The sequence below is a fragment of the Eurytemora carolleeae genome, unplaced genomic scaffold (assembly GCF_000591075.1).
Source record: "Eurytemora carolleeae unplaced genomic scaffold, Eaff_2.0 scaffold273, whole genome shotgun sequence".
In the NCBI taxonomy this organism is placed as follows: Eukaryota; Metazoa; Arthropoda; class Copepoda; order Calanoida; family Temoridae; genus Eurytemora; species Eurytemora carolleeae.
The window spans coordinates 295664-322968 of NW_019396174.1; the positions used below are offsets into that span (position 1 = coordinate 295664).

A 27305-nucleotide genomic window follows, 5' to 3' on the forward strand; every position below is an offset into this window, starting at 1 on the left:
AGGTTTGATGTTGGATAGAAAATGTAAGAAAAGTAGGGAAATGTAGGGAAAGGTTTGATGATGGATAGAAAATGTAAGGAAATGTAGGAAAAGGTTTGATGTTGGATAGAAAATGTATGAAATGTAAGGAAATGTAGGGAAATGTTGGGAAAGGTAATGTAGGAAATGTAAGGAAATGTATGGAAATGTAAGGAAGTATGGAAATCAATGAAATGTAGGGAAATGTCCGGAAATGTAGGGAAATGTAAGGAAATGTAAGGAAATGTAAAGACATGTAAGGAAATGTAAGGAAATGTATGGAAATGGATGGCAATGTAAGGAGATGTAAGGAAATGTATGGAAATGTATGGAAATGTAAGGAAATGTAGGGAGATGTATGCAAATGTAAGGAAATGTATGGAAATGTATGGAAAGGTTTGATGACTAAATACGGGAGGCTAGGGGGAGGATACTGTAAGTATAACCGGTAAACATGAACCTTATTCTCCGGAGTAGATCAACCTCATTCAACACAACAGGTTCTGTTTTAGTTTTTCTTTTTACTTATTCTCTTTTCCCTTTCTTATATACTTTGTTCTCTTTTCCCTTTCTTTTATACTTAGTTCTCTTTTCGTTTTTCTTTATACTTCGTTCATTATTCTTCACTCCTTATTCTAAATGACAACAGATTAAAATCTCTTCTTTCTTTTTCCTTACATTTTTATATTTTTTATTTATTCTCACTTAATCATGTGGATAATATTGATGTTTGAGGTTTGAAAGTAAATTATTTCTAATAATTCCATTATGTTTTCCAACAGCAGAAATGGTCAAGTCACTTTGGTAGAAAACCCACAGTTGAAGAAAATAAAATTTTTTTAACATTATAAACATTAATTCTTCTCAAATACTTTATTAAAATACAAAACATATTTTAATACATAAAATGGTTCTGATAATATATATAAAAAGACAGAACACAATTAACAAAAAGGCTTCGAATTTATTGCAACAGTATATGGAAGATGGCTGAAAAATTGGTATAAGATTGCTAAATGGTTTATCGCCTGTAGCCTAGCCACTAGCCAGGCTCAACATGCGATTTAATAGGAACAGGGAATATATATATATATATATATATATATATAAATATATATATATATTGATAACTAACATACTTAATCAGACAACTAGGTTTTAAGTGTACAGTTGTGAATTGGGCATTTCCATCTTTGCATAGAAACCCTTGAAACCTTATTTATATCTATTTTTAATTTTTAACTAAAATTCTTTATTTTTATTCATTTTTATTACTTAACTGTTTTCCCAAAAATGCTTTCAGTTTTTTTGCGAAAAAGTGGGTTTGATTTAAACTTACATTGTCTAGACAATTGTCTTATAGTGACCAATAATTATGAACAAATTATGCTATAATTATAGAAAAGCAAATATAAAAAACGAAATTGAATTAATTACATTTCGCAAAAATAATTTTAATACACAGGATCAAAAAAGGATTTATTTTTCAGAGTGAATTTATAAAACTTCACAAAAAATGAATAACAGTTTACTATCAAACCTAAATAATTGTTCATAATATATAAAAATAAAAAGTTTTTTATCTTCTATTCTTTATATTTAGCTTTATAATAAACACAACAACGAGTTTTTTTCTTACAATGGAAGTAAGTCTTTGTAACAAAATCATATATTTAAACCACAATATCTTTAGAACCCGATGTTGTAAACCTTTGATATTTCAAACTCTGATTATTTGATTTAACAGAACTCATAGTTTGAAATATCTAAGGTCTACAAAATTTGGTTCCAAAGATATAGTGATTAGAAAATCAGAGTTTGTGGCAAAGACTCAATTCATTTGGCGAAATTCGTTGATTAAGAAAATTAGATAATTTTCTTATATTAATTATCTTGTGAGTATTATCTGCCAGGGATAAATTACACAATAATGTTAGTAGAGACTAACTAATCAATATGTAGGTATTCAGTTTGTCCTGCAAGTATATTTAAATACTTTTCATCTTAATATCCCCAGAATCTCCTAAAAAGTAAATACAAAAAAAAAGAAATACGAAATATAAACATAAATAAATTATGTAAATTATACATCTACAATTTTCATACATTTCTATTAATCTACTAAATTATCATAGCTTTGCTCTTGCTAAAGAAAAGAAAATACAAATAATTGAGTCTTTTTTGCAAATTCTGAACTTAGTTATTTCAAACTTTGAATTCTGGAGTCAAATAATCTAGGTTTAAAATATCAAAGGTGTACATCATTTAGTTGCAAAGAAAGAATATTTGAGTCTATAGCGGAAACTCAATACCTTTAGAATTAAGAAAGATTTTTTGGTAGAAATTGAAATGAAACTTTTCTGTCAATACTATATACTTTACGAAAAGAAAGTGTGGCATTTTTGTTTACTTTATTCGCTACCAAAGGTTAAGAGGCATCAAAATAAAACTTTTTGTTTTTCATTTTAATATTAAATAGACAATATGTTAATTTTAATAAATGAAAAATATTTATTAAATCTATGAAAGGAATTGATTCTTTGTCACAAACTCTGACTTTTTAATTCCTATATCTTTACAACCCAGTGTAATAGACTTTAGATATTTCAAATTATTAATTTTGTTTGATCAAATAACCTAAGCTGGAAATAAATTCACATATTTGAGTCTACGGCTAAGACTGAATTCCTTTGTGAGAAAACTGTTTTCTAGCTAAAAAAAAAACGTTATAATTATTAGGACAGAAAGTATGGCAGTAATTTTTCAGAGACATTGTTGAAGCGATTAAAGAAATTGAGGTTTAGTCACAAATAATGGTTATTTAATTAGCAGTCCTGAGGAGAGAGAAAAAGAGTAGATTAAGGGCTAAAATTAAAAGTTTCCACCGTGGATATTCGGATTATGCAGACGGGATTTAGTTTATCCATGCTGAAGTTCCCAGCTCTGGACCTTTTTAAATTTCAAACTATGAATTATGATCAAATAATATATATAAATATAAAAGGTTCACAATATGAGGTGGCAAAAATATATAAATTAGTACAACTGAACGATCCTTATAAGCTAGTCAATTTTAAAGGAACTGAGCTGAAACTTTAGAATGACATATCCCTAATCCCGATTACTTAATCTGAGTATCCAATGGATACACTTTTGATTTCCTTCTTAAACCGTTCTTTCTTGGATATAGTAGAGAAAATCAAAAACCGGTTTTTTTTTAAATAGAGGGTTCCTTCCGTTTCAATATATTAATCATAAATGGCGCGCAAAATTTCAAATTTATCGGCTTCATATACGATACGCGGCTCTGATTGGTTAAATTTTATACACTTTTTAGGATACAAATGCAAGATTAGGTTAGTCTCGATATTAAGAAAAAGAGAGGATCAAGCATTAATCTCGGTATCCACCATTCTAAAGATTTCAGCTCTGTTTGCGTAGTTTCAAGTTAACCCTGATTCACAACGGTACCCTTTAAATTAACCGTTATCTGAGCAATATTCAAGTTTTATGTCGCACATTTTTAATTAGGCTTATGCATTATGAATATAAGGCATTCCTTCATACAAAGTCAAAGTAGATTTTAACTTTAAAATGTAACATTTGACTTGTTCTTTAGCGTTTTATGAACAATTCATTCTCAAACTACCGAGTCAATTCTTACCGATTAAATTCACGTTGGAATTTTAATAATCCAAGAATTCAGATAGAGTTATAAATTATCCTTTTGCAACATTATATACAGTGTGTCTTAATAAACGTAAGGATTAAGTGACAAAGTTCAAGTCGTATTTGATCTACGCGGCATTAGTTCTTAAACATATGATGCTCGAACTGGATTGTTTTTTTAATGCAATCTGAATTTTATTTAGTCTTTAATAGCTATTAAAACATTTATAATGTTCTTCCAGTTGTAATTCATTATGAAAAATAACAATATTCTATTAACATATTTCTGTCATTTTTCGGAATAAAAAGATTTTAAAGACATACAAGTTTTGTGATATATTCCGTTACTTTTTTTCTGTGTCCCAGAAGTTCTTTTTGTGTTGTTTTCCCCCTTCTCTTTTATCAACGTTATTTAAATTGTTTGGCAGCTTTATCACCCATTTACATGATTATGATTCAGCTTCACGACGTAGTCAGCAAACACAATCAAGAAGCTTAATATAAGACGTTTTGCAAAAAAAAGTCAACGATTAAAAATGAAACGGAGAAAAATGGTAAAAACACCAATAAAATATTTTTCAAATAATTAATTTTTCTCGTCCTTAAGTGTTTTAGATAAAACTATTGAATATATATAGTGCCAAGAAATTCTTGTGAACGAAAATGTTGTGATTTTATTTGAATCTTAATTCTCAGTGAAACAATGACTTGTGCATGCATTTTACAAGAAAATTTATTTGTCAACTTTTACAAATTATAAAAAAATCTAAAAACAACAAAGAGGTAAAAATACAGTGTACAGGATTATGAAAAGTTTTATTTAAAAACTGTGTGAACTAAATATAAGTTTTGGCCGATAAATAAGTGTTTCTCCATTTTAGAGGGGTAAGTGGCAGGAACATTAGATAAAGCTTTTATGGGTCGCGATCAAGAGCTAAAGTGATTATAGCCTTTAGCCTTTACCCCCTTTCATTTTTCCTTAACAGTCCCTTTAAGATTGTTTTTTTTTAATTGTTTTCTCTTTAAAAGTGACTTCCAGACTTTTTCGGAAGCGACAATGAAGTCAAATACTTTTAAGGCAGAAAAACGACGATATCTTCCTCAGACAAATGTGAAGGGGGTTCTGTAAATTTGAGATCACTTGAAATGAAAAAAACTATTTCAAAGGAAATTATGTGCGGCGTGTGTAATGTGAAATATGTGTAGGATGAGCAGTGGTTTAGTTGTAGTTGTACTGCTGGGTCTGTGTGTCGGAGTTCTATCCTTAGAACAAGAAGATTTCAACCAACACATGGATTACTCCCTGAATAGGTAAACATATACTGCATTCTTCTATACACTGTACGGTACTGTTCTGTACTTACGGTACTGTATTGTATTTGTATGTACTGTACTGTTCTGTACTTACGGTACTGTATTTTACTGTATTGTATTTTTATGTACTGTACTGTTCTGTACTTACGGTACTGTATTGTACTGTATTGTATTTTTATGTACTGTACTGTACTGTTCTGTACTTACGGTACTGTACTGTACTGTACTGTACTGTACTGTACTGCACTGCACTGCTTTGTAGTGTAATTTTTGTACTTGTATAAAAATAAATCTCGTTTTATGTTTTTCAAACGTTGAATTTTTCTGTCAAACGGAATCTTAAAAGTTTAAGTAGTTTTACAAATTTTTTAATTATATGCTATAAAAGTTTGCTTTTTACCTCTTTGCAAAATGTTATCCATGACACAAGATTTACAAGCCTGGAGATGTTTCAAATTATTCATTTACAAATGAATTGGTTTTAAATTCATTTAAACATATAAAAATTACAAATGAATTGGTTTTAAATTCATTTAAACATATAAAAACCCGTAAATATGTTTATGAAAGACTAGCTCGAGAGCACATAGTTACTCCCGCCGTTTACCCGCGTTTGGTCGTAAATTAGGTTTTATCTATTTTTTCCTTTAGAAATAAACCACTCAACTTAGAATCTCAAAACTAAGCTAAGAACATTTCCGTGGTTCTCCCGAATTCCCCAATAAAAATATTAGCCAAATCTATCAAGGGGTTCATGAGTAATGATCGGAAATACAAACAAAACAGACAAACAGAGATTACAGTTTTATATTTATAATAGGCTTTTAGGCCGTTTCGCGCCCATCTTCAATTTCAATTGTGAACATGTTTTCAACTTCTCTTTGTATACATTGTGAAACAAAAACAAACAAAAAGTTTCGCGGATTTTATCAAACAAATTTCGCGGATGTTCAAAATTTTTAAAAATCAAGTTTTGGTAGAGTAAATTTTTTGAAAATTCGATCATCCATTCCCTGTGGTCACTTGAAGTCCCAGAAAAATTTGGGCCCGATCGGTTCAGCCGTTTTGACGTTTATTAGATTCAAACAAACAGACAGACAAGCAAAGTATATATAGATATATAGATTATCGCCATAAAGTTACAGCAATGTAAGTAGATATAAGGATAAACTGTTTACAAAAAAAATATAATATATCAAGGTTTTTATCCGTTCTGGTGTATAAATTCTAAGATTTAAATAAAAAATAGTCAGAGCAAACTTGCAGATGAAAGAATTTTGAATGAGGTAAAAACTTTTTTAGACACACCCTGTACCCTGTAGAGGTATTTAAACTCATCAAATATTCAATCATTTTGGGTTTCAGCTCCCCATTCCATTAAAACTGTATCCGGTTACCTTGATGGAAAATTTTGAGCTTTTTCATGGCATCATATATTTGATTCAAATGTTTGTCTCAATTTTAAATGTTTTAATATGTTTTATAGTCCACAATTAGCTGTTCACATCCTTTCTCCATCTTTTCTCCATTTATACTCCATTCTTACTCCATCCTTTCTCCATCCTTTCTACATCCTTTCTCCATCTTTTCTCCATCCTTACTCCATTCTTACTCCATCCTTACTCCATCCTCACTCCATTCTTTCTACATCCTTTCTCCATCCTTGCACCATCCTTACTCCATCTTTACTCCATTCTTAATCCATTCTTACTCCATTCTTACTCCATATTTACTACATCCTTACTCCATCGTTACTCCATTCTTACTCAATTCTTACTCCATCTTTACTTCATCCTTACTCCATCCTTACTCCATCCTTACTCCATCCTTACTCCATCCTTACTCCATCCTTACTCCATCCTTACTCCATCCTTACTACATCCTTACTCCATCCTTACTCCATCCTTACTTCATCCTTACTCCATCCTTACTCCTTACTCCATCCTTACTCCATCCTTACTCCATCCTTATTTGAATTTGATTTTTTGACCATGCCATTTCAAGTATACAAAAGAATAGCAAAATTTTAAATAACACATCAGAAAAACTAAAAATGAGCAAATTTCTTTTGACGGGTTGTATGCAAATAATTTGCAAAAATTTCTTAGTAAAACTTCTGCAATCCGTTTCCTTATTTCATAGGCTTTCCAAAAAGCTTACAATTATCAAAATGTGATAACTGAAAGTGGGTCAAACCAAAGATTTAGTTTGTTACATGAAAAAGTAGCCATTTAGGGGGTGTGCCTGAGGGCTCACACAGTTTTAACACAGAATTAACGCTCGGTTTTATACCTAAAGGGAGGGCTATGTGTATTTAGGAAAAGTCAGAAGATTTCAACAGCCTCAGACCAATACTTTTTGAGTTGTGTAAAAAAAACTACAGGGGGGAAATCCTTACTCTCTTCTTAATCCATCCTTACTCCATTCATATTCCCTTCTTAATCCATTCTTACTCCATTCTTACTCCATCCTTACTCCCTCCTTTATCCATCCATACTCCATTCTTAATCCATCATTACTAGTCCCTCCTTGATCCATTCTTACTCCATTATTAATCCATCCTTTCTCAATCTTTACTCCATTCTGACTCCATTCTTACTCCCTCCTTTATCCATCCATACTCCATTCTTAATCCATCATTACTAGTCCCTCCTTGTCCATTCTTACTCCATTATTAATCCATCCTTTCTCCATCTTTACTCCATTCTGACTCCATTCTTAATTCATCCTTACTAGTCCCTCCTTGATCCATTCTTACACTATTCCATCCTTACTCCATCCTGAATCAATCCGTACTCCATATTTTCTCAATCCTTACTCCCTTTGACTACACCATCACTCCATAACTACTCCCTACTCTCTCCTTGTTTATTCCTTAATTACTCCATCCTCCAAGATCGACCAAGGCTTAATGCATTCTGATTCATCCTTTGTTCATTTTTATTCTTCCATCTACATTCTACATATCCTCTCCTCGACTTTTTTTATTTGAGAAAATTCTTTTTAGCATATGCTCAGCTATACAGATTATTCTCTGGGGAGTGTACTGGCAAAGGAATTTAAAATAACCAGAATAAATTGTTCCACCTTTAACATTCTTTTGAAAAATCAATTTGTCCTGAGGTTTTAATTACAACTCTGGCAGGAACTAAATCTTTTATTTCTCCTTTTTTTGCTTATTAGTAAAATGCTTTTAATGCACATTTATTTTTATCGAATCCAACAAACAACTAAAACAAACAAAGTTGTAGATTTTTCTTCTTGTTTTTAAAAACATTGATGTAAATGTATAAGAAACAAGGAAATCGTTTTTAGATAATTTGAAACATTTTAAAAATATTTATTTACAATGTACATTTGTAAAGTTACAGGAAAATTTACGTTTAACGAACTTTAGACTCCTCACTAGCTTTGTCTATTATACAGTTCAAGTTTTAGTTATTTTTTAACAAATAGAAACCCAATCAAAATGATTATTATTTTATACAAATGAAGTATTCTGCAAAACTTCTACACTATCCTAAAACTCATATCAAAATAAGATTTAGAAATTGCTTTGATTAAAACATTTTTAATTATGTTCCGTGTAAAGGAATTGAGTCTTTGCCACAAACTCTGATTTTCTAATCACTAAATCTTTCGAACAAAATGTTACATACCTTATATATTTCAAACTATGAATTCTGTTAGATCAAATAATCTGAGTTTGAAATATCAAAGGTTTACAACATCGAGTTCTAAAGATATTGTGGTTTAAATATTTAATTTTGTTCCAAAGACTCAATTCCTTTACCGATTATTAGGAATCATTTAATGAGAGTCCACCTTGAAAGACAGGTCTGTAAGAATTCATAAGCTTTCAATAGTTAATTAGCATAGTTAGTTCAACTTCAACTTAAAAGTGTCCACATTTTGATACCAAGATCAAGCTCTCAAGATTCACTATACTCTACATAAAAGCTCCGATCTCTGGTTATAGAACAGCTATATGCAAATTCATCTGTTAACGATTTATTTTGAACATCTGAGAGATATATTCAATTAGTTTTTATTATTCTAGGACATTTTAAAAAGAATAATTTTGTCCCTCAACCGTTTATAGATTCAGCTTGGAATGAATATATTCACATATCTAAATTCAGTAATAAGCCATTTAGATACAATAATATTTCAATAATTTAATAAACAAAAGTTTTACTGAAATGAGAAATATAAGAAACTAATCGATCAATATTTATTAGATTTTGATCTTAATATGAAAAAGATGTTTTTCATTTTCGAGAAACAGGATTTATTATATTTCTTATTTTCAATATTATTTTAATCAAAAAGACCAGAAAGGATTTTATAGAACGCAGAACATAAATCAATAAAGAGAAAAGTAAATGAGTTTTTAAAATCTTAAAGTTATCGATTATGTATGGTGTGTCTATATTATTAAACAGGAATTGTTTTAAGGGCCCAAAACAATTATTTTTTTTGCATTTTTGCACGTTAATTTCAGAATTTGTATATAATCAGCTGTTTTTTAACCCCTATTACAGCAGGGGGTCAATTTGCACCCTCCGAAGTTTTTTTTTACATAACTCAAAAAGTATTAGTCAAACTATTAGTTATTGTAATTACTGTAATTATTAAGCATATTATTATTATTGTCATATTCATATCATTTGATTTAGTTATATATAACGATACATTAATAACATGATTATCAATATTTTCAAAATATTAATTTTGTATTATTTTTAAAATTGTTGGTATTGTATTGAATGTACTGTTATCAACATAGTTATTTTTCATTTATGTAACAATAGGGTGTATGTACAGCAATTGTTAAAAAACACGTAAAATATAAATAAGATTTCTTAAATGTCGTCTTCCTAGTCCATAGTGTTACTTTACACTTCTAAATAAATATTCCTATTGTAGAATGGATCCTCTAGAGCGTAGAGCTGGATTTGTTGGCATGAGAGGACGCAGAACCCCTGACATTGATCTGGTAAAATATTTATATCTTTTTGAGAATCATTACAGGGACAGCTTAGTTTCAAGTCAGCATGCAAAGGTGTCATATGCCCGATTTAATGGCACCCTTGCAACCTTTATCTGACTAAACATTAAAGATTTATGACTCGAAAAGTGTTTAATTCTGATAATTTTCCCGGAGCTTTCTATACGCAAGAAATACGAAAGGCATTTTCGCAGAATAACCGCACATTTAAAGAAACCGTTAAAAGAAAGAAAAACATGGATATTTAATCTAATCTAATCTAATTTAATCTAATCTAATCTAATCTAATCTAATCTAATCTAATCTAATCTAATCTAATCTAATCTAATCTAATCTAATCTAATCTAATCTAATCTAATCTGATCTAATCTAATCTAATCTAATATAATCTAATCTAATCTAATCTTATGCACAACTTATAACAATGAGGAAAATCTGTTCAGTTTTATTTTTTAATCTTACTGCAAATTCAAAAGCCATTTCTGTAGAAGATCCCGATGAGAAAACAAAAATAAATCAATCCAATTTGTTAAGATTACATACGGCTTGATTAAAAGAATGTCTTTCTACCGTTATATTCTTTTTGTATAGGTTCACTTGAATCAATGTCCACGGCCATTTTAATAAAATAAGAAAATTATTTAACGGATACTAAAGTTATTGAAAAAAAAAGAAAACAATGCCTGTATTTCATATCTTGGCCCGAAATTGGTGTTTCGTTTAATTTTCAAGACTAGCTAAAATAAAATTTGGATGCTTTATAAGTGATATAAAAACATTTTGATAATCAAATTTACTAAAACATCATTGACATTTTTTAAAGGGTTAAAACTCTTGGGAAATTTGTAAAATTGAAGTTTTAAATACCACGTATATTTTCACTTCGATTTTTTGGCAGTTTTCTGACGGTCACTTATGAAATAACAATCACTGAAAAATATGTGCAATCAACGATTTGTGAAAGGGTTGTTGAAACCATGAAATCTTTCCGAACTTTGTTTTTGGAATGTTCCAGAATTTTCAAACTTCCGATTATTCCAGAATTACAGGAAGTTTTGGAAGTTTTTTTTGTAATTCTATAATAGTTCCTTTCCCTTTCATGAGGGTTCTGAAATTGTATGGTAAAATATCGTTCCAAATACTGAAAATTGTTCCAAATCTGGAATTCCCCTTCTTTTTTCGATGTTATATTGTAGAGTTTTTGCTTATAATGATTTATTGTGGCTCTCATAAGATGCACTGATGATTTACAACAAACATGGCACAGATTTTTTATAGTGTAGTAACAAAAATAAATTATATAAATACATTTTTAATCAAAAATATAAAAAGACACCCCCCCTCCCCCCCCCGATAAACAAGACAGTTAAAATTTAATACTTGAACAGTTTTGACAGAATAGAAAAGTTTACTTTAGAGAAGTGCTCGGTAAAGATTGATCAAAAAAGTTTGAGTTTAAATAAAGCTGTTTTTCAATTTAAGCATTATTCAACGAAATTTTAGTAAAATGTAAAAAGCCCCATTTTATATATTTAAAGTTTGTAAATGTTGTAAAACTAACAGTAAGGATTTAAAAAAGGACAAAAATGTGCCTTAATCCACCGATGGGTATTTTTCACCTTGTTTGTCAAATTTCTTTAAAGAGTTTAATGTCGTCCTTAGAGTCTCATTTATGGAGGGAAAGGGAGTAGCCCTGTACCCTCGGTGATATTAATATTTCTTGAACAAAATAATTGAATTTTTGCCCCGAACTCAAATTTACTGATCCCTTTATTTGTGTGATTTTGATTGTGTATACCATTGATATATCAAATTTACACAATTTTGATCATAGCAGAATTTAAACTACGAAATATCAAAGGTCTATGATGTCCGTATTTTTTAGACTTAATAAATCTACTTTCTCTTTATAGATGGTGAAGCGACCATCCTTCACAGGAATGCGAGGGAAGAAAGCTCCATTTAACGGTATGCGAGGCAAGAAATCAATCAGTAATATCTCAAACGGACTAAAATTCAAGGTACACCAGATCCATATTGTTTGCAAACCTTATTGTTCGCCACAAATTCAATTTGTCTATTTCCTATATATTTAATACCTGATGGTGTTAACCTTTGATATATCAAACTTACATTATTTCATCTAACAGAAAACATAGCTTTTGGTTTCAGATTATTCACACTTTGTAAATGTGTTTTAAAGGGACTGTAAAGGAAAAATGAAAGGGGGTATAGGATAAAACCTGAGAATCTCAGGCGTTGAACGATACATATAAGACATCTATCTGATGTTCCTGTCTCGAGAAATTGATATAAAACTGTGTCAAAGTTATACGAAAATCTATATATATGAAATTTTGTATAAAAGTAGTAGGTTTTCAGTGACTTTAACAGATTATATTCAGCAAATACGCAAACAATCTGAAAAGATTTTATCCCAGAGAAACCTGAGAATCACAGGTTTGCTCCCATTATAATTTGTTAATCTTTATTTTGCACTTTCAATAGATATAATTGATAATATTATTCATAAGTCCGTATTACGTCACAAGAACTCCCGCCGATGAAAGTGCAGTATCCTGGTCACATGATACATAACGGAAATCACGTGACAAGTATACTGCACTGCCATTGGCTGAAGTTCTGGTGACGTAATACGAACTATATGAACTGTATGTAATAATATTATCAATTATATCTATTGAAAATGCAAAAAAAAAAAATAATTAAGTATAACATGAGCAAACCTGATATTCTGTGGTATATCATCGTTTTCACATTGGTTTCGTTTTTGTGGGATATGATCTGTTTAATACTACAACTTTTATGCAAAATTTCATAAATATGAATATTCGTATAGATTTTAAACACATCAATTTCTCGAGACAGAAACATCAGATTGATGTATCGGTTCAACATCAGAGATTCTCAGGTTTCATCCAATACCCCCTTTCATTTTTCCTTTACAGTCCCTTCAAATTCAATATGTAAAACATAAATTATGTATGTAAAACATTAAATTACTTTGGTTTGAAGTTTCATTTCCAGCATAATACGTTGAAAGAATCAGCCAAGTTGAATTTACATATTTACCAGACACCTTAAATGTTCTTTTATCTGAAAAATAAAACTAAAATATGGAAAATAGGTTATCTTTAGAAAAATCCAAAGAAAGATGGTTTAAAATTGAGTCGATAAATCTCACAAGCTTTTTATTTAACACCTAAGATCGATCATTCTTATGTCAAAAATAAAATCTCTAATGCAGGGGGATATTGGTTCCAAACCACGATTTTGCCCAATCTTAACACTCAGTTTTAGAAATGGGCCATTAACCCATTTTTGTAACTTATGTTCCCTGTAATATGTGAATGGAAAAAATATCAGCAATAAAATCTTTCAATTTTTCAAAGTATCTTATGATTTTTTAAGCTGTTTATTAATAATAGCTTGTTCAACCATAGCTTTATATTTCTTCAAGTCGCGCACGCGCATGGGTTAAATGATTTTGTTTAGGACGGGTTAATAACGTTGTCATGAAAGGAAATAAAAACTTTTTCCTTGTAATTTGTGTATTTTGGTCAAAGTATTCCGGTGAAAGAACTGGGAATAAAATTTCGATAAAAAAGGGTTGAAATTTACAGAAAATTTTGAATAATGAAAGTTAGGGTGAAACTATAAGGCATTTTTTTAATGCTCAAAAATCGGGAAAAACAATATCAATTCACTAATGTGAGGGATGAACATTCGTCTACAAATACTATTTTTCTTTATTGAAGGTTAATTCTAATTTGAGGTTTTGAAAGTGTAAAAAGAATCAAATATTTACGATGAAATAGTTACTCTCTTAATGCAAAATGTTAAAATCCATTATTTTATTTCAAATTTCCAACTGTGCGTGTCCAATTAAAAATGATGAAAGGAGTAAACGGATGGATGAAAATGAAAACTACTGGATATCTTCATGTTTCTATAATTTAAACTATATTCATTTGTTCTCAGTAAAACTTGTTAAAAAGACTGTAAGTGTAATTGCATGAGACCCTACACGGGCAGTCGTAGCACATTTGAATTTCCGAGCCGGGTCAATAGGACTAGAATTCATAGCACTCAATAGGACTAGCCAGTGCAACAAGGTTGACGCGGTCAGACTTTAGGTTGAATTTACTTTTACTGAAGGGTCAGAGGTGCGTGCCTACGGGCAAAGATGGCAATGCCCAAATTACAACAGAATATACCCTTGAAACCTTAATCTGATCAAAAAATGGAAGACACCGTCGTTTTCTTGCCTCAAAAAGTGTTTAATTCTAAAAATTTCTCCATTATTTCTTATGAGTTACAAGCAAGATATACACAAGTCATTTTGCAGAAAAACAGCTCATGAAAATAAACAGGATATAAATAAAGACACAAAACATTGATATCTAATTCATATTTAATCTGACAAAGCTGTTAAGGGTACCGATGTAAATTTACGCTTGTCCACCTGCACGCTTTTGCATCTTTGCCAGATCACTTAGTAGAATATCATGCATTTGAAAACTTTATTAAGCAGAATAGTCCAAAAACCTGTAGATTGTCATATTTGAAAAATTTCAGTCATTAAAGGGACTGTAAAGGAAAAATGAAAGGGGGTATAGGATAAAACCAGAATCTCAAGTTTTGAACGATACTTATAAAAAATCTATCTTGTGTTACTGTCTCGAGAAATTGACATAAAACTGTGTCAAAATTATACCAAAAAGGACATATGTCAGATTTTGTAAAAAAGTTGTATCATTTAACAGACTCTATTCAACAATTACGCAACCAATCTGAAAACGACTATATCTCACAGCAACCTGAAAATCTCAGATTTGCTCCTGTTATGATTATAACAATTTTTGTTTTGCATTTTTATAGATATAATTGATAATATTATTACATTTAATCCATATAGTCCGTATTACATCACCAGAACATCAGCCAATGGCAGTGCAGTATACTGGTCAAGTGATTTCCGTGTGTTGCACATGACAACGATACTGCTCTGTCATTGGCTGAAGTTATTGTGACGTAACACAGACTATACGGACTGTATGTAATAATATTATCAATAATATCTATTGAAAATGCAAAATAAAAAATTACAATATGAGCAAACCTGTGGGATATAATCGTTTTCAGATTGGTTGCGTAATTGTTGCATATGATCTGTTTGATGAAGTTTCTATATTCAAAAATAAAACTGCTCAACTACTAAAATATGGACAAGAGGTTTAGCTAATTTGATTTTTTTCAAAACACGCTCAAGAATGGTTGTGATAAATCATAGCATCCCTCTAGAAATGTTTTCCTTTTATCTTTATACAATGGTTCTCTGTTACATCATGAATTTTCTGGTTATACTTCAGATTTCTTTATACATTTTTAAATTTTAATATCAGGAAATTGGTATCAATAAAAAATTCATTTTTTATATCTTCATATCATAACGCATGTGCCCCTGGACTGATTTCCTTCAAATTTTGATTGGGGAACTCTAACATGTTCTTACTGTATAGCTTAAAAATTCTTAATTGAGTTTGTTGACTTTTATAGGGAAAAATGGGTTCCCAAGCTAGTATATACACATTTAACTTCACTGCATGCAATATATAGATAAACATTTTCAATTTTTTTCTATTCTTTGAACAGAAGTTCCATTATTTTGAAAATAATGATACAATCAATCCAATAAAATTAATTTTTTTAATGTTATTAAAATTATCGTTAATAAATGGCCAATTTCTTATTCATGTTACCATAGGTACAACTATGGGTCGTATCTATCTATCTACACTGCTCTGGTAAAGCGTAACCATAGTGTGACTATGGTTCTACCTATGGTAGAACGTCTAAGAAATTGACCAAAAGAAGTTAAACTATGCGCATGCGAGCGCGTCTAGAGTATACAACCTTGGTCAGTCATTACATATTTTGTCTACAGAAATGCCTGTAATTATGGTACATTTGTATTCAATCTGCATTCTAACAATATTATTATTTATATTCAGGGAGCCACAGAAAATAAACATTTGTATTTGATTTTTTTATAAATCTTCTGAATTGTTGAAGTTATAAATTGGGAAATACTCATTGCATTGTGTTCATATATAGCCTTAAACTAATGTTATCAGCTGCCGGCACTATATTTTACTCATTGCATTGTGTTCATATATAACTGTAAACTAATGTTATCAGCTGCCGGCACTATATTTTACTCATTGCATTGTGTTCATATATAACTGTAAACTAATGTTGTCAGCTGCCGGCACTATATTTTACTCATTGCATTGTGTTCATATATAACTGTAAATTAATGTTGTCAGCTGCTGGCACTATATTTTACTCATTGTAATGTGTACATATATAACTGTAAACTAATGTTATCAGCTGCCGGCACTATATTTTACTCATTGCATTGTGTTCATATATAACTGTAAACTAATGTTATCAGCTGCCGGCACTATATTTTCAGCGTCGTCAGTAATCAAGCCAACGTTTAAAGGGTACCGTTGTGAATCGGACAACACACAAAGCAAAAGCTTATTCGAAATTACTCCCCTTTAAGTATTATTATTATCATTATTATTAATATATATATATCTATCTATACAGGGAGCTGAGAGTCCAGGAAGTGTCTGGAAAAGATTCTTGAACTACCAGCGAAGGAACCCAAGTGGGTTTGTGGGCATGAGAGGCTGAACCGACAAATATTATATTTATAAAAATATTAATCAAAATTCGTAAATTATTAAAACTCAATAGATATATTCGTGTGTGATGATCTCTTAAATAAATCTCATTGGTCTCCAACATTTTTATTTATTTTTTTATTTATTAAACTTATTCAAGTTGCTTAAGCAAGCAATGGCTAATGTGGATAAAGTACAAAACTTTTGTGCAATGTGTAGAGTGCATTGTACACTGTACAGTGTTAAGTGTACAATGTGTACAATGTACAACGTGAACATGGGTTAGCTCCTTAGATAAATAAGGCCGGTTAGCTCAGCTTGGGCAAATCGGTTATAACATATGGCCACAAAGTTTTTGTTGATGGGGCAATCTAATTTACTGTATTTACAGATAGGAACTCAAACAAATGTTTTTTTATATATTTTTAGGAAGTATTTAAGAAGGAATGCAAGGAATATATAATATATCATATTGTATTATGGTTTAAATTTGTCCTCCTAAATTCATTTCCCATGAGGCTGAACTTTTGCTGTTAAAATGTTAATACTTTCATTGTAAATAATTAACTATTTAAATAAATTGAAGAATACTATAAGGTGAACTAAGAGAACTATAATAACTAGGAGAACTAGGAGTACTAAGAGAACTAGAAGAACTAGAAGAGCTAGGAGAACTAGGAGAACTAGAAGAACTAGGAGTACTAGAAGAGATAAAAGAACCAGGAGAACTATGGAGAACTGAGAGAACTTGGAGAACTAGAAGAGATAGGAGAACTAGAAGAACTATAAGGAGTACTAAGAGAACTAGGAGAACTAGAAGATATAGAAGAACTAGGAGAACTGGGAGTTCAGAGAGAACTAGGAGAACTAGAAGAGATAGAAGAACTAGGAGAACTAGGAGAACTAGGAGTACAGAGAGAACTAGGAGAACTAGAAGAGATAGAAGAACTAGGAGAGCTAGGAGTACTGAGAGATCTAGGAGAACTACAAGAAGTAGGAGAACTAGTAGAACCAGGACAATATAGGACAAACAGTAGAACCAGGACACGTAAAACCATGACAACCAGTAGAACCAGAACATCCAGTACATATCCAGAGTAAAAGTCGATAATAAAAAACTATAACCAACATTTTATTAAGCATGACAATTCCCAATTTTAAACTTTTTTTGGAATCAAGATTATAATTGGAGTGCTTTTTATATTAAAGCTCTTGACCGTTTTCAAGACAATGTCAGGTTCAATTTTCGAACATATCCTGAATTTGAAACATTGTCGCGTTTTCGAGACAAAACCCACTTTCCCGTTTTTGAGTATAATCCACAATTCAAAACAAAACTCAATTTCATAACTTACAAAATGAATCACTGAAAACAAAAATTATCTTATGAACTTCTGAATTATTTCTAAAATCCAAGTTTCCACATTTTATCTGTTAAATTAGAGAATATTGATGATTTATTTATTTACAAGCTTTTTAAACAAACAGTTTCCCGTATTTCTAGATAATCTATTTTGTAAGAACAAAGGATATACATTTTTTGATTTCTAAATGCTGTAATGATTTATAAATTATAAAAGAACAGTTTGTTTTTATTTTCTATTTTGTCTCAAACCCAGGATATGTTCCAAAATCGCGACTTGAGCTGAAATCCGGTAATTATTTCAACATAGGGATATGTTCGAAAATGAAATCAAGAATCATCAAAAACTTGTAAGAGAATGACAAATCTTTATATATTCTAGTTTCTATATTCAAAAATAAAACTGCTCAACTATCCTTCTTTTTTTATTTATTGACTATTGTGTGATTCTTTATCTTACTTGAAATAAATCGGAGTTCCAAATTCTGGTCTCAAATAAGCTAGTTGAAAACATAGATGATATTTTATTAATCTTGAACCAGACACAATATATAATCCTTAAAAACTAAGTACTAGGGTGAACATACATGAATACGAGCCTTCAGAGAAAAAGTATCAATCTAAAAGAACCAAGTAAAACTAGGAAATAGAAAAGGGGAGCAAAAGCAAAAGTAATAAAGAAAACTTCAAAACCTGAATAGTCGGAATCGCACGCAGTTTCACACTGGAGAAATTTCTGTTCTGAACTCAGCTTGGGGAGAAATCGAGCCCCTTTTTATACTCCCAAGGGAGCAGTAACTGCGCGCGATAATTAGACTATATGGATTTTGATTGGTTATTGATATTTATAATGATACATAATTGGGCAGAAAGGGTTCCTATTGGTGGGGAGAAAAGAGTTGAGGGTCTTTTAATTATCGCAATTATTATAATTGCGTGGCATGAGCTCTGATTGGCTTTTAGTTTAAAACAACATAATACGAGAAAAAACAGACGCTCCATAAATTATGAAAAGAAGGGGACATATCTCCCCATACGGTAATTATACATAGTAAATAGCAGTCAGGAGAGGGGTGAGATCAGCTTAATTGACATATAATTGGGCAATTATTACTGGGCAGGTGATTAACAGGATATGGGGGAATCCTTAGATTCAACTTTTTCCGGTTCATTGTAGGAACAATCATTCTCAGTCTCTAGGTCTTTGAAATCACTTTCATTCTCTGACAAATTCGTTTTATCTTCATTTTCACCAATTTCGTCTTAATCATCATCATCTGGTTCATCTTCATGATCTTTGTCTTCTGGTAGAATAGGATTTACACAGATGCATAAAATATAAACACTTTTTGCTAGAAAATGAGCGAAATACGCACAAACTAATTCTCATACCTTATTATAAGTTTAAGATTTACATTAATTGTTTCTAAATATAGTTTTAGCCATTTTTTATTAATACATGTTGTAATTTTGTTCTACTCGTCTTTGGATTTAAAGATATATATTCTCTTGAAAAAGATAACTTTGCAGATTTGGCCCATTTCTAGCACTCAGTGTTAGAAATGGGCCAAGTGTTAGTTTTGGAACTAATATACCCCGCAGTAGAACCAGGACAATCTGTAGAACCAGGACAATCAGTAGACCCAGGACAATCAGTAGACCCAGGGCAGCCAAGGGAACAAGTTGGAAATAAAGTTGCACAGCACAGAGTTGGGTGTAATATTGTATTTGGTGGATTTGCACTGGTTGAATGGTGGATTTTGGAATTTGAAAACATTCAAAATAATTCTTCACTAAAACAAACCAAGATCGATTTTATTACTAAAGTCAAGTCTATGAAGGGCTGCTGCCAGCTGGTTGTTGAGTGGGGTTTTACATTATGCTTCACACTTAGCTGAAATGAATTTAAGATTTATGAATTATCCCAATGGTTCTGTCAATTGGATCTGGTTAGTAAGGCCAACAGATGACTCAGGAGAGTTGTCATTAAAATCAGAAAATACGCCATTTTGAGAAAAGTTGATAAATTGACTGAAATCCAGTTTTCTGAGTTTTCCTTCTCAACAAATATTTTGAATGTGTTTTTTTTTAAATTTAATTAAAATCAAAGTGAAAAATTAGATGATACATCTTTATTGTTTCAGTTTTTAAAATATTGTTGACTAATCATTTAAAGATAAGAAATGCCAATTGAATGAATTTAAAAAATTAAAAATCGCGGGCTCAGAGATAAAGGATTAAAGGGTACCGTTGATGTGCTAGCGCAATCCAAAACAAATTTTATGTCACAGAAAAGAATTTCATGAATCGGTAAAAGTTATGAACAAAATGAAACATTGGAAATATTATTAATAAACAAATTGAGAGCTAAGCTTGGCAGGAGTACTCGGAAAAAATCATTTTTCAAATTTTGTTGATGTTTAATCTTTTTATTTTGAATCCAATATTGGTTAAAATCTCATTAAACCTTCCCAAATAGTACATCAAAGAAAATCATCTTCAAGAATATCCGAATCACGTCGTAGCACAATAAAGTTTAATCCAAAGATGATTAAAAATGGATGTGATGCCTAGAAACCTCCTGACTAAATAGCTTCAAGCCGTCTGAAAAGATGAAAAAGAGACATCTATCGCCACTCCCCTCTAAAAGTTTCATAATTCGAGCCGGTACAACATGTACTGAATATTGTATATGCATTCAGTCGTACCGTCGAGTATGGTCTACCCAGTTTAGAGTCGACCCAGCACATGTTATGCAACAAATTTAGTCCCTTGCGAGATGACAGTGTAGAATATTGTTTACTATCTATTTGCATTTATCCACCTGCTGCAGCCATCTGAAATATACCTTTTGATTGTACCTAAATTTTTGAATTTTTTCAGTCCCTTTCAGCCTGAAAGGAAGTTCAAAGTGTACAAATCATGTAAATGTTCACAAATTATATGCAGTAGAGTACATTAATACAGTATGTTCCCTAGACTATCCATTTCAATTTTGAATTTTTTAAAGCTGTTAAATAAACTTTATAATGAATTAGGTGAATAAAAAATATCATTTGATTTATAGTTATAACGGAAAATCATCGTTTGTAAAGTGAAAGGCATAGAGTCTATGTGAAATGATCATTGGCCAATTATGAAACCAGCCTATTTCATAATTTGGTTCATATTAATTTGAGATTTTCTATAAATGATATGCCAGGGCCCAAAAGGTTATATAGCATAAATATGTGAAGTACACCTGCAGTATGGAAACAGTACAACAAAATGGCCGTGTTACACTTTTTTCTAGTAAATTTCCCTCTAATATATATTCTTTGAGTCTGGTTAACCATTAAAATAAAATTATTAGATGGGTGCCAAAGCATTTTTTATGCATAGAATTCATTGTTGTCTATATGTCTAATGTGTATAATAATCAACCAAAAGATTTGATATTTTAAAAAACATGAAAATCCTTTTTTGCATTGATTAAGTACGATTTGCGGTATAAATTGTTAATTCTACAGTAAAATACACATTTGGAATTACTACGCTAAGCAAAGTGATAAATAAACACCACTCCAGAGGATAATATGTCATGCATAGTGCATACGACATAGAAAGTGCTGATAAGTAACCTAATTTCACAATACCTAAACATTGCCTCCTACGAAATATCTATGTATATTTTGATCTATAGTTTAATCCAATCCAATTATTCTCTGTTTGTTAAACGCAATCCTATCATTCTGCACGTTGATAGAAATTAGGAACATGATGTTGGGGGGCGGATACAGGGGGGGGGCAGGACCTTTGCACCCCCTAACGGTTTAAATTAAAAACTTATTTCAGTGATAAAAGCAAAAGAATGGGGGAAAGATCAAAAACATTTTAATATAAAAGAAAATTAGATGCTTTGAAACTTTAGTATGAACAATTATCTAGACTTTATTACATTCTTGAAACAACAATTCCTCATATCAAGGTTCCATCTTGTATTCAATTTCAAAGGCATAATAAAATACAATAAAGCACTAAATATGACGAAAATAGATTTTTAAAGCAATATATTTTTTCTTAAAATAAGAAAATGGAAACTCCTTTTAAATATTAAACATTATATATTGATGCGCTCTACTATAAAAGTTCTTGAATAAGAGATTTTTGTGTTTTGGAAAAAAGCCTCTAATTTTGCACAAAAAAAATAATTTTCTTTTTTATTGTTTCTATTACACTTCCGTACAAATAAATTTGCAAGAAAATCACATTTTCTGATTCATATATCTTAGCAACCTAATGGTGCAAACGTTTGCTATTTCAAACTTAGACTATTTGATTTAAATACAAAATTCAAAAATTGAACTTTTGAAGGCTAATGACATCGGGTTGCAAATATATAGGGATAAAAAATCTGAGTTTGTGGCAAAAACTCAGATTATTTTATTTGGTAAATTAGCAGGTCAATAATTTATTCTCATTCATTACGAAATTTTCTTAGATTTTTACTGTGTATTTTCATTCATTACGCCAATTTCTTAGTTTGTTTTACTGTGTATTTTCATTCATTACGCCAATTTCTTAGTTTTTTACTGTGTATTTTCATTCATTACGCCAATTTCTTAGTTTTTTACTGTGTATTTTCATTCATTACGCCAATTTCTTAGTTTTTTACTGTGTATTTTCATTCATTACGCTATGTTCTTAGTTTTTTTACTATGTATTTTCATTCATTATGCCATGCTCTAAGTTTTTTTTTACTGAGTATTTTCATTCATTACGCCATGCTCTTAGTTTTTTTTTACTGTGTATTTGAAACATCGGTAAACTTGGGTTTCCGAAAGAACATTATTTTTAAAACTTTTGCAATTATTTTACTTTTTGAAAACAATGACTGTGTTGATCGGGAAAGTTTCGTCTTTTGCCATTATTTGAACACATTTAAATCTAGTTCAATCAGAGATGGGAACTTTTGAATGGGATATCCTTAATCCTGATCGGATAATTAATCTGGAGATTAAAAATGAGTGGAGAACAAGCAATATTTAATCTGCAGATTAAGAAAAAGAGTGGATTAAGCGGTAATCCTGATATCCACCATTCTAAAATTTTCAGCTCAGTAGTCTTATCTTTTATATCTTTTATCTAGCTAATCAATGGAGGGACGTTTGACATGACGCGAATACATATAAAACAAATAAAACAGGAACAACTCATGCAGCTAAAAATAGAAATTATGTGGAAAAGCAAAGAAGTTCATTTGAAAATTTTGATGTTTTTGTCTCAAGTTGAAATAATTAGGTTTTTTTTTACCTGTAAATGAAATTTAAAGGTTTTGTACCTTGGATGTTTTGGCACTTAAGGTTGTGTTTTTTAGGTGTTTTGACACGTGGGTGTTTTGACACAAGGTGTTTTGACACTAGGTGTTTTGAAATTTAGGTGTTCAAAAGTGTAGGTGTCTTGTTTTTAGGTGTTTAGTACCCACTCCGTAAATAATTCTCAATCTTATTTTTATCGAAACGCTGAGTATGATTTTATCTTCAAGTTGTAAATCAGGATTACAACACAATTCTGGTGATTAAATTGGTTTACAATATAACACTTCAGAGCTCAAAACTTAAGACAGCATATTGTCATGAAACCCAGTATCGGAAACCGGTTTTCACGAATGGGGTCAGGAAATTTTGTAATCAGTATATTTTTACCGAAACATTTTTTTACATTATAGTTAGTTTGATTTTCTCCCTTTATTTTAAACTTCTTGATGTAAATCTACAAAAATGTATAATACCCCGAAAAGGAAACTTGTGAGTTTCGTTCAATGATACTTTTTTATATTTCCCGCTGAGTTACTAGGGTTTCCATTCTGCCAAAATTTGTTATTCTTACTTTCTGATTTTGTCTTTCCATAAGTTCAAGAGGCTTTAACGTTATTCTACTGACTTGTTCCGGAAAATTCCGGAACAATTTTTCTTAAAACTTTCCGTAACGATTTGCCGGAAAATTCCGGAAATTTCCGGAACGTTTAGGAATTCTGGAATGTATCGTAATTCCGAAACAAAGTTCCGGAATACCATTTGTATACATGCGTACATTCAACGAGGATAACATATAAATGGGCAACCTCTACTATTTACAGTGTTTCCCAAAAAAACAACTCTGTGAATTGTATTCATTCATTATAATATAATGAATGATTATCTGAATTTAAACTTGTATTTTTTTCTTGGCCAAACCATTAGTTTCATTAAAGGCATCTAAGCTTAGCAAGTAAACAATCAGATCAATTGTTCGAAAAAAGTTCAGATTGCCAAAAAAAACTCTTTTACGGTAACCCTGTAATTTAAAAATGTATAAAAAGTCAATCCATTCAACTTAAAAAAAGCTAAGAACATTCCCAGTGGTTTTCCTGAGTTCGCCAATACAAATTTGAGGCGAATACAGACAGAAATTACTACTTTATATATATTAATACTTTTCAGTCCTATATTTTAATGAACAGGTATAGTCACTGGCTTAGACTATAACGCTCAAACTTCTTCACTTTATTAACTTTATAGCTATGAACAAAGGAATTGAGTCTTTACCCCAAATTGTGATTTTCTAATCCCTATATCTTTACATTCTAATGTGACCTTAGATATTTCAAACTTTAAATTCTGTTAGATTAAAGAATCTAAGTTTGAAATATCAAAGGATTACATCATTAGGTTGCAGAGACATGTGGATTTGAATATCAGAGTTTGGGGCAAAGACTCAATTCCTTTAGCAAAAATATTTTTTTTTATGCAGAGGGTAGGGTCAAACGGCAAGTCGGTAATTACAAAACCAAAAATAGTTTATAAATTTTTCATTAATGAAGCTACAGATCTAAAAGTTATCTATTTGAAAAGTCAAGTTAACTACTTTTAAAAATTTCGACTTTTTGTTCTTTTAAAAAACTTCCCTCATACTTTAACCATTAAAGTTAAAGGTCTAATGTTTTACTGAACTATAACCTTGAAACTTCCCTCATACTTTAACCATTAAAGTTAAAGGTCTAATGTTTACTGAACTAACCTTGAAAAGTTGGATCTCGGACATGTTCGCACTCCCCTATCTCAACTCTAAGGGAAAAATCATAGGGGGGGGGGCAAACACCCTTCCTCCCTCTTCACATAGATCCAGACTGCTTTGAAAATTTTTAACTCTTGTATGGACTTTGAAGTGTTCAACGATTTGATTTTACCTCCCTAATTCACTTTTATTTACATGTACTATTAGGCTCTTTTTTAGCTTTAGTTTTTTAGAAGCAATTTACAAAATCAAGATACGCTTTTGTGTGAGAGCTTCCAACCTTTGCATCACTGTGTATACAATCTATATTATATTTAAAAATAGCCAAATCGGGATAGGGTTAATTCAAGATGTATTTGTTAATCATTTGAAAATGCCAAAAGGACATCTGCCAAAAAATATTTGAAAAATATGATAGTTTTCTTTTTCTTCGGATGTATTGTTTTTTAGTTAATGCAATAAACTTTAAAGAAAAGAATCGTTTTCTATAGCTGCACCTATAAATATCTATGTTATATGCACAATATTAAAAACAAGCTGAAGTGCCACGCAACACCGCAATGATTTTTTTTTTGAATTTTGAAGAAAAGAAAAGTCAAAATTTTGTTAGCCTATCTCCCGGGCACCCAAGGGGTTTCCTCAAAAAATTTCAGCCCATTCGGTACAGCCGTTTAGCCAGCTATAGCTGACAAATATATGAACGAAAGGCTTTAATATATATGGACATTAGGCAGTAAACTTTTCTAAGTAAATTAGCTTATTTCTGTATTGTAAAGGGGGGGGGGGGTCATTCGTCATTGGTCGTTATTCAACGTTTTATCTTTTCAAGCTTTTCCAATTTTTAAGTTTGGTAAATATTTGCTCAATGCATCACATTCAAATGGCTAAAAAAATGCTGCTTCACCATGAAGATGGTATTTTCATTATTCCATGCATGAATAACGGATAAATTTTTCTTAACTTTCTATGAAGTGAGTATTATACATATTACAGAATACTAAGATCGGACAAGTTAGCATACACATTACAGAATACTAAGATCGGACAAGAAATGGTTGTTTTTGAATCAATTGATACTTGTAGGTTTATATTCAATTTATTCAATTAGAAATTCATCTCATTCCTAGATATTAATGCCTTTTAGGTTATTAGTAATATATGTAATATGTAATATATGTTGACAGCTAACTTCTCGTTTTAGGAGTTATAAATCTGTACAGGTTTTATAGTATACGTTTTCTCAGTTAAACTTTGAAAAAATGTTTTAAAAAATTGCTGATTTTTTACATTCACTACTTCACATTTTTTTTGATTTACCAGTTTAAATGTTCTAGATCAGTTTACCTTTATGATAGCTTTAAAACTTCACATCCAGTATGCCGAGTCCATTAGCGCCTCATCCAATCAGGGTTCAGTCATGTGTTTGTTGTCTATTCTGAACCAATAGAAATAGTATGGCGGTATCATCTATCTTTCTATCTATCTAATTATCAAATTAGAGTTATGAATCCTTCAATCGGCGCTAACAGTAAATGGAAATATTTACTTCTACTGAAACTATAATGGTTTAAACCATTACTTATTCCATAAGTATTAAACTATGGGCTTTGGATTTCAGACACTCACAGGCAAAAGCTAAGAAAATGTTAATTTGTTGATATCGGGTATTTCAAACATACCCGATAAATTCAATCAGTTTAGAAAATTAAAATATTGTCTGCGATACAAAAACTTAATAGCTTTACTAGTCTACTAGTCCTAACGTCCTATCTTTACTAGTCATAACGTCCTATCTCTACTAGTCCTAACGTCCTATCTTTACTCGTCCTAACGTCCTATCTTTACTAGTCATAACGCCCTATCTCTTCTAGTCCTAACATCCTATCTTTACTAGTCATAACGTCCTATCTCTACTAGTCCTAACGTCCTATCTTTACTCGTCCTAACGTCATATCGTTACTAGTCCTAACGTCCTATCTTTACTAGTCCTAAAGTCCTATCTTCGCTCGTCCTAACATCCTATCTTTACTAGTCCTAACGTCCTATCTCTACTAGTCCTAACGTCCTATCTCTACTCTGTCCTAACGTCCTATCTTCGTTATCTTACCTCGGATTATTATCTAAAGTACAAATGTAAAATTACGGCAAAGACGATAAAAGCCCCCTGAGGAGAAATATA

The 27305-nt window shown here is 30.8% G+C and overlaps 1 protein-coding gene across 1 annotated transcript; it reads left to right on the forward strand.

Annotated features, from left to right (window-relative positions):
• Positions 1-471: 471 nt before the first annotated feature.
• LOC111697187 (tachykinins) lies at positions 472-16849 on the forward strand. The gene is made up of 5 exons (XM_023467091.1): positions 472-518; positions 4894-4998; positions 9931-10000; positions 11926-12033; positions 16652-16849. The coding sequence occupies exons 2-5, from the start codon at positions 4895-4897 to the stop codon at positions 16736-16738; spliced, it is 369 nt and encodes a 122-aa protein (XP_023322859.1). The 5' UTR covers positions 472-518; position 4894; the 3' UTR covers positions 16739-16849.
• Positions 16850-27305: the final 10456 nt, after the last annotated feature.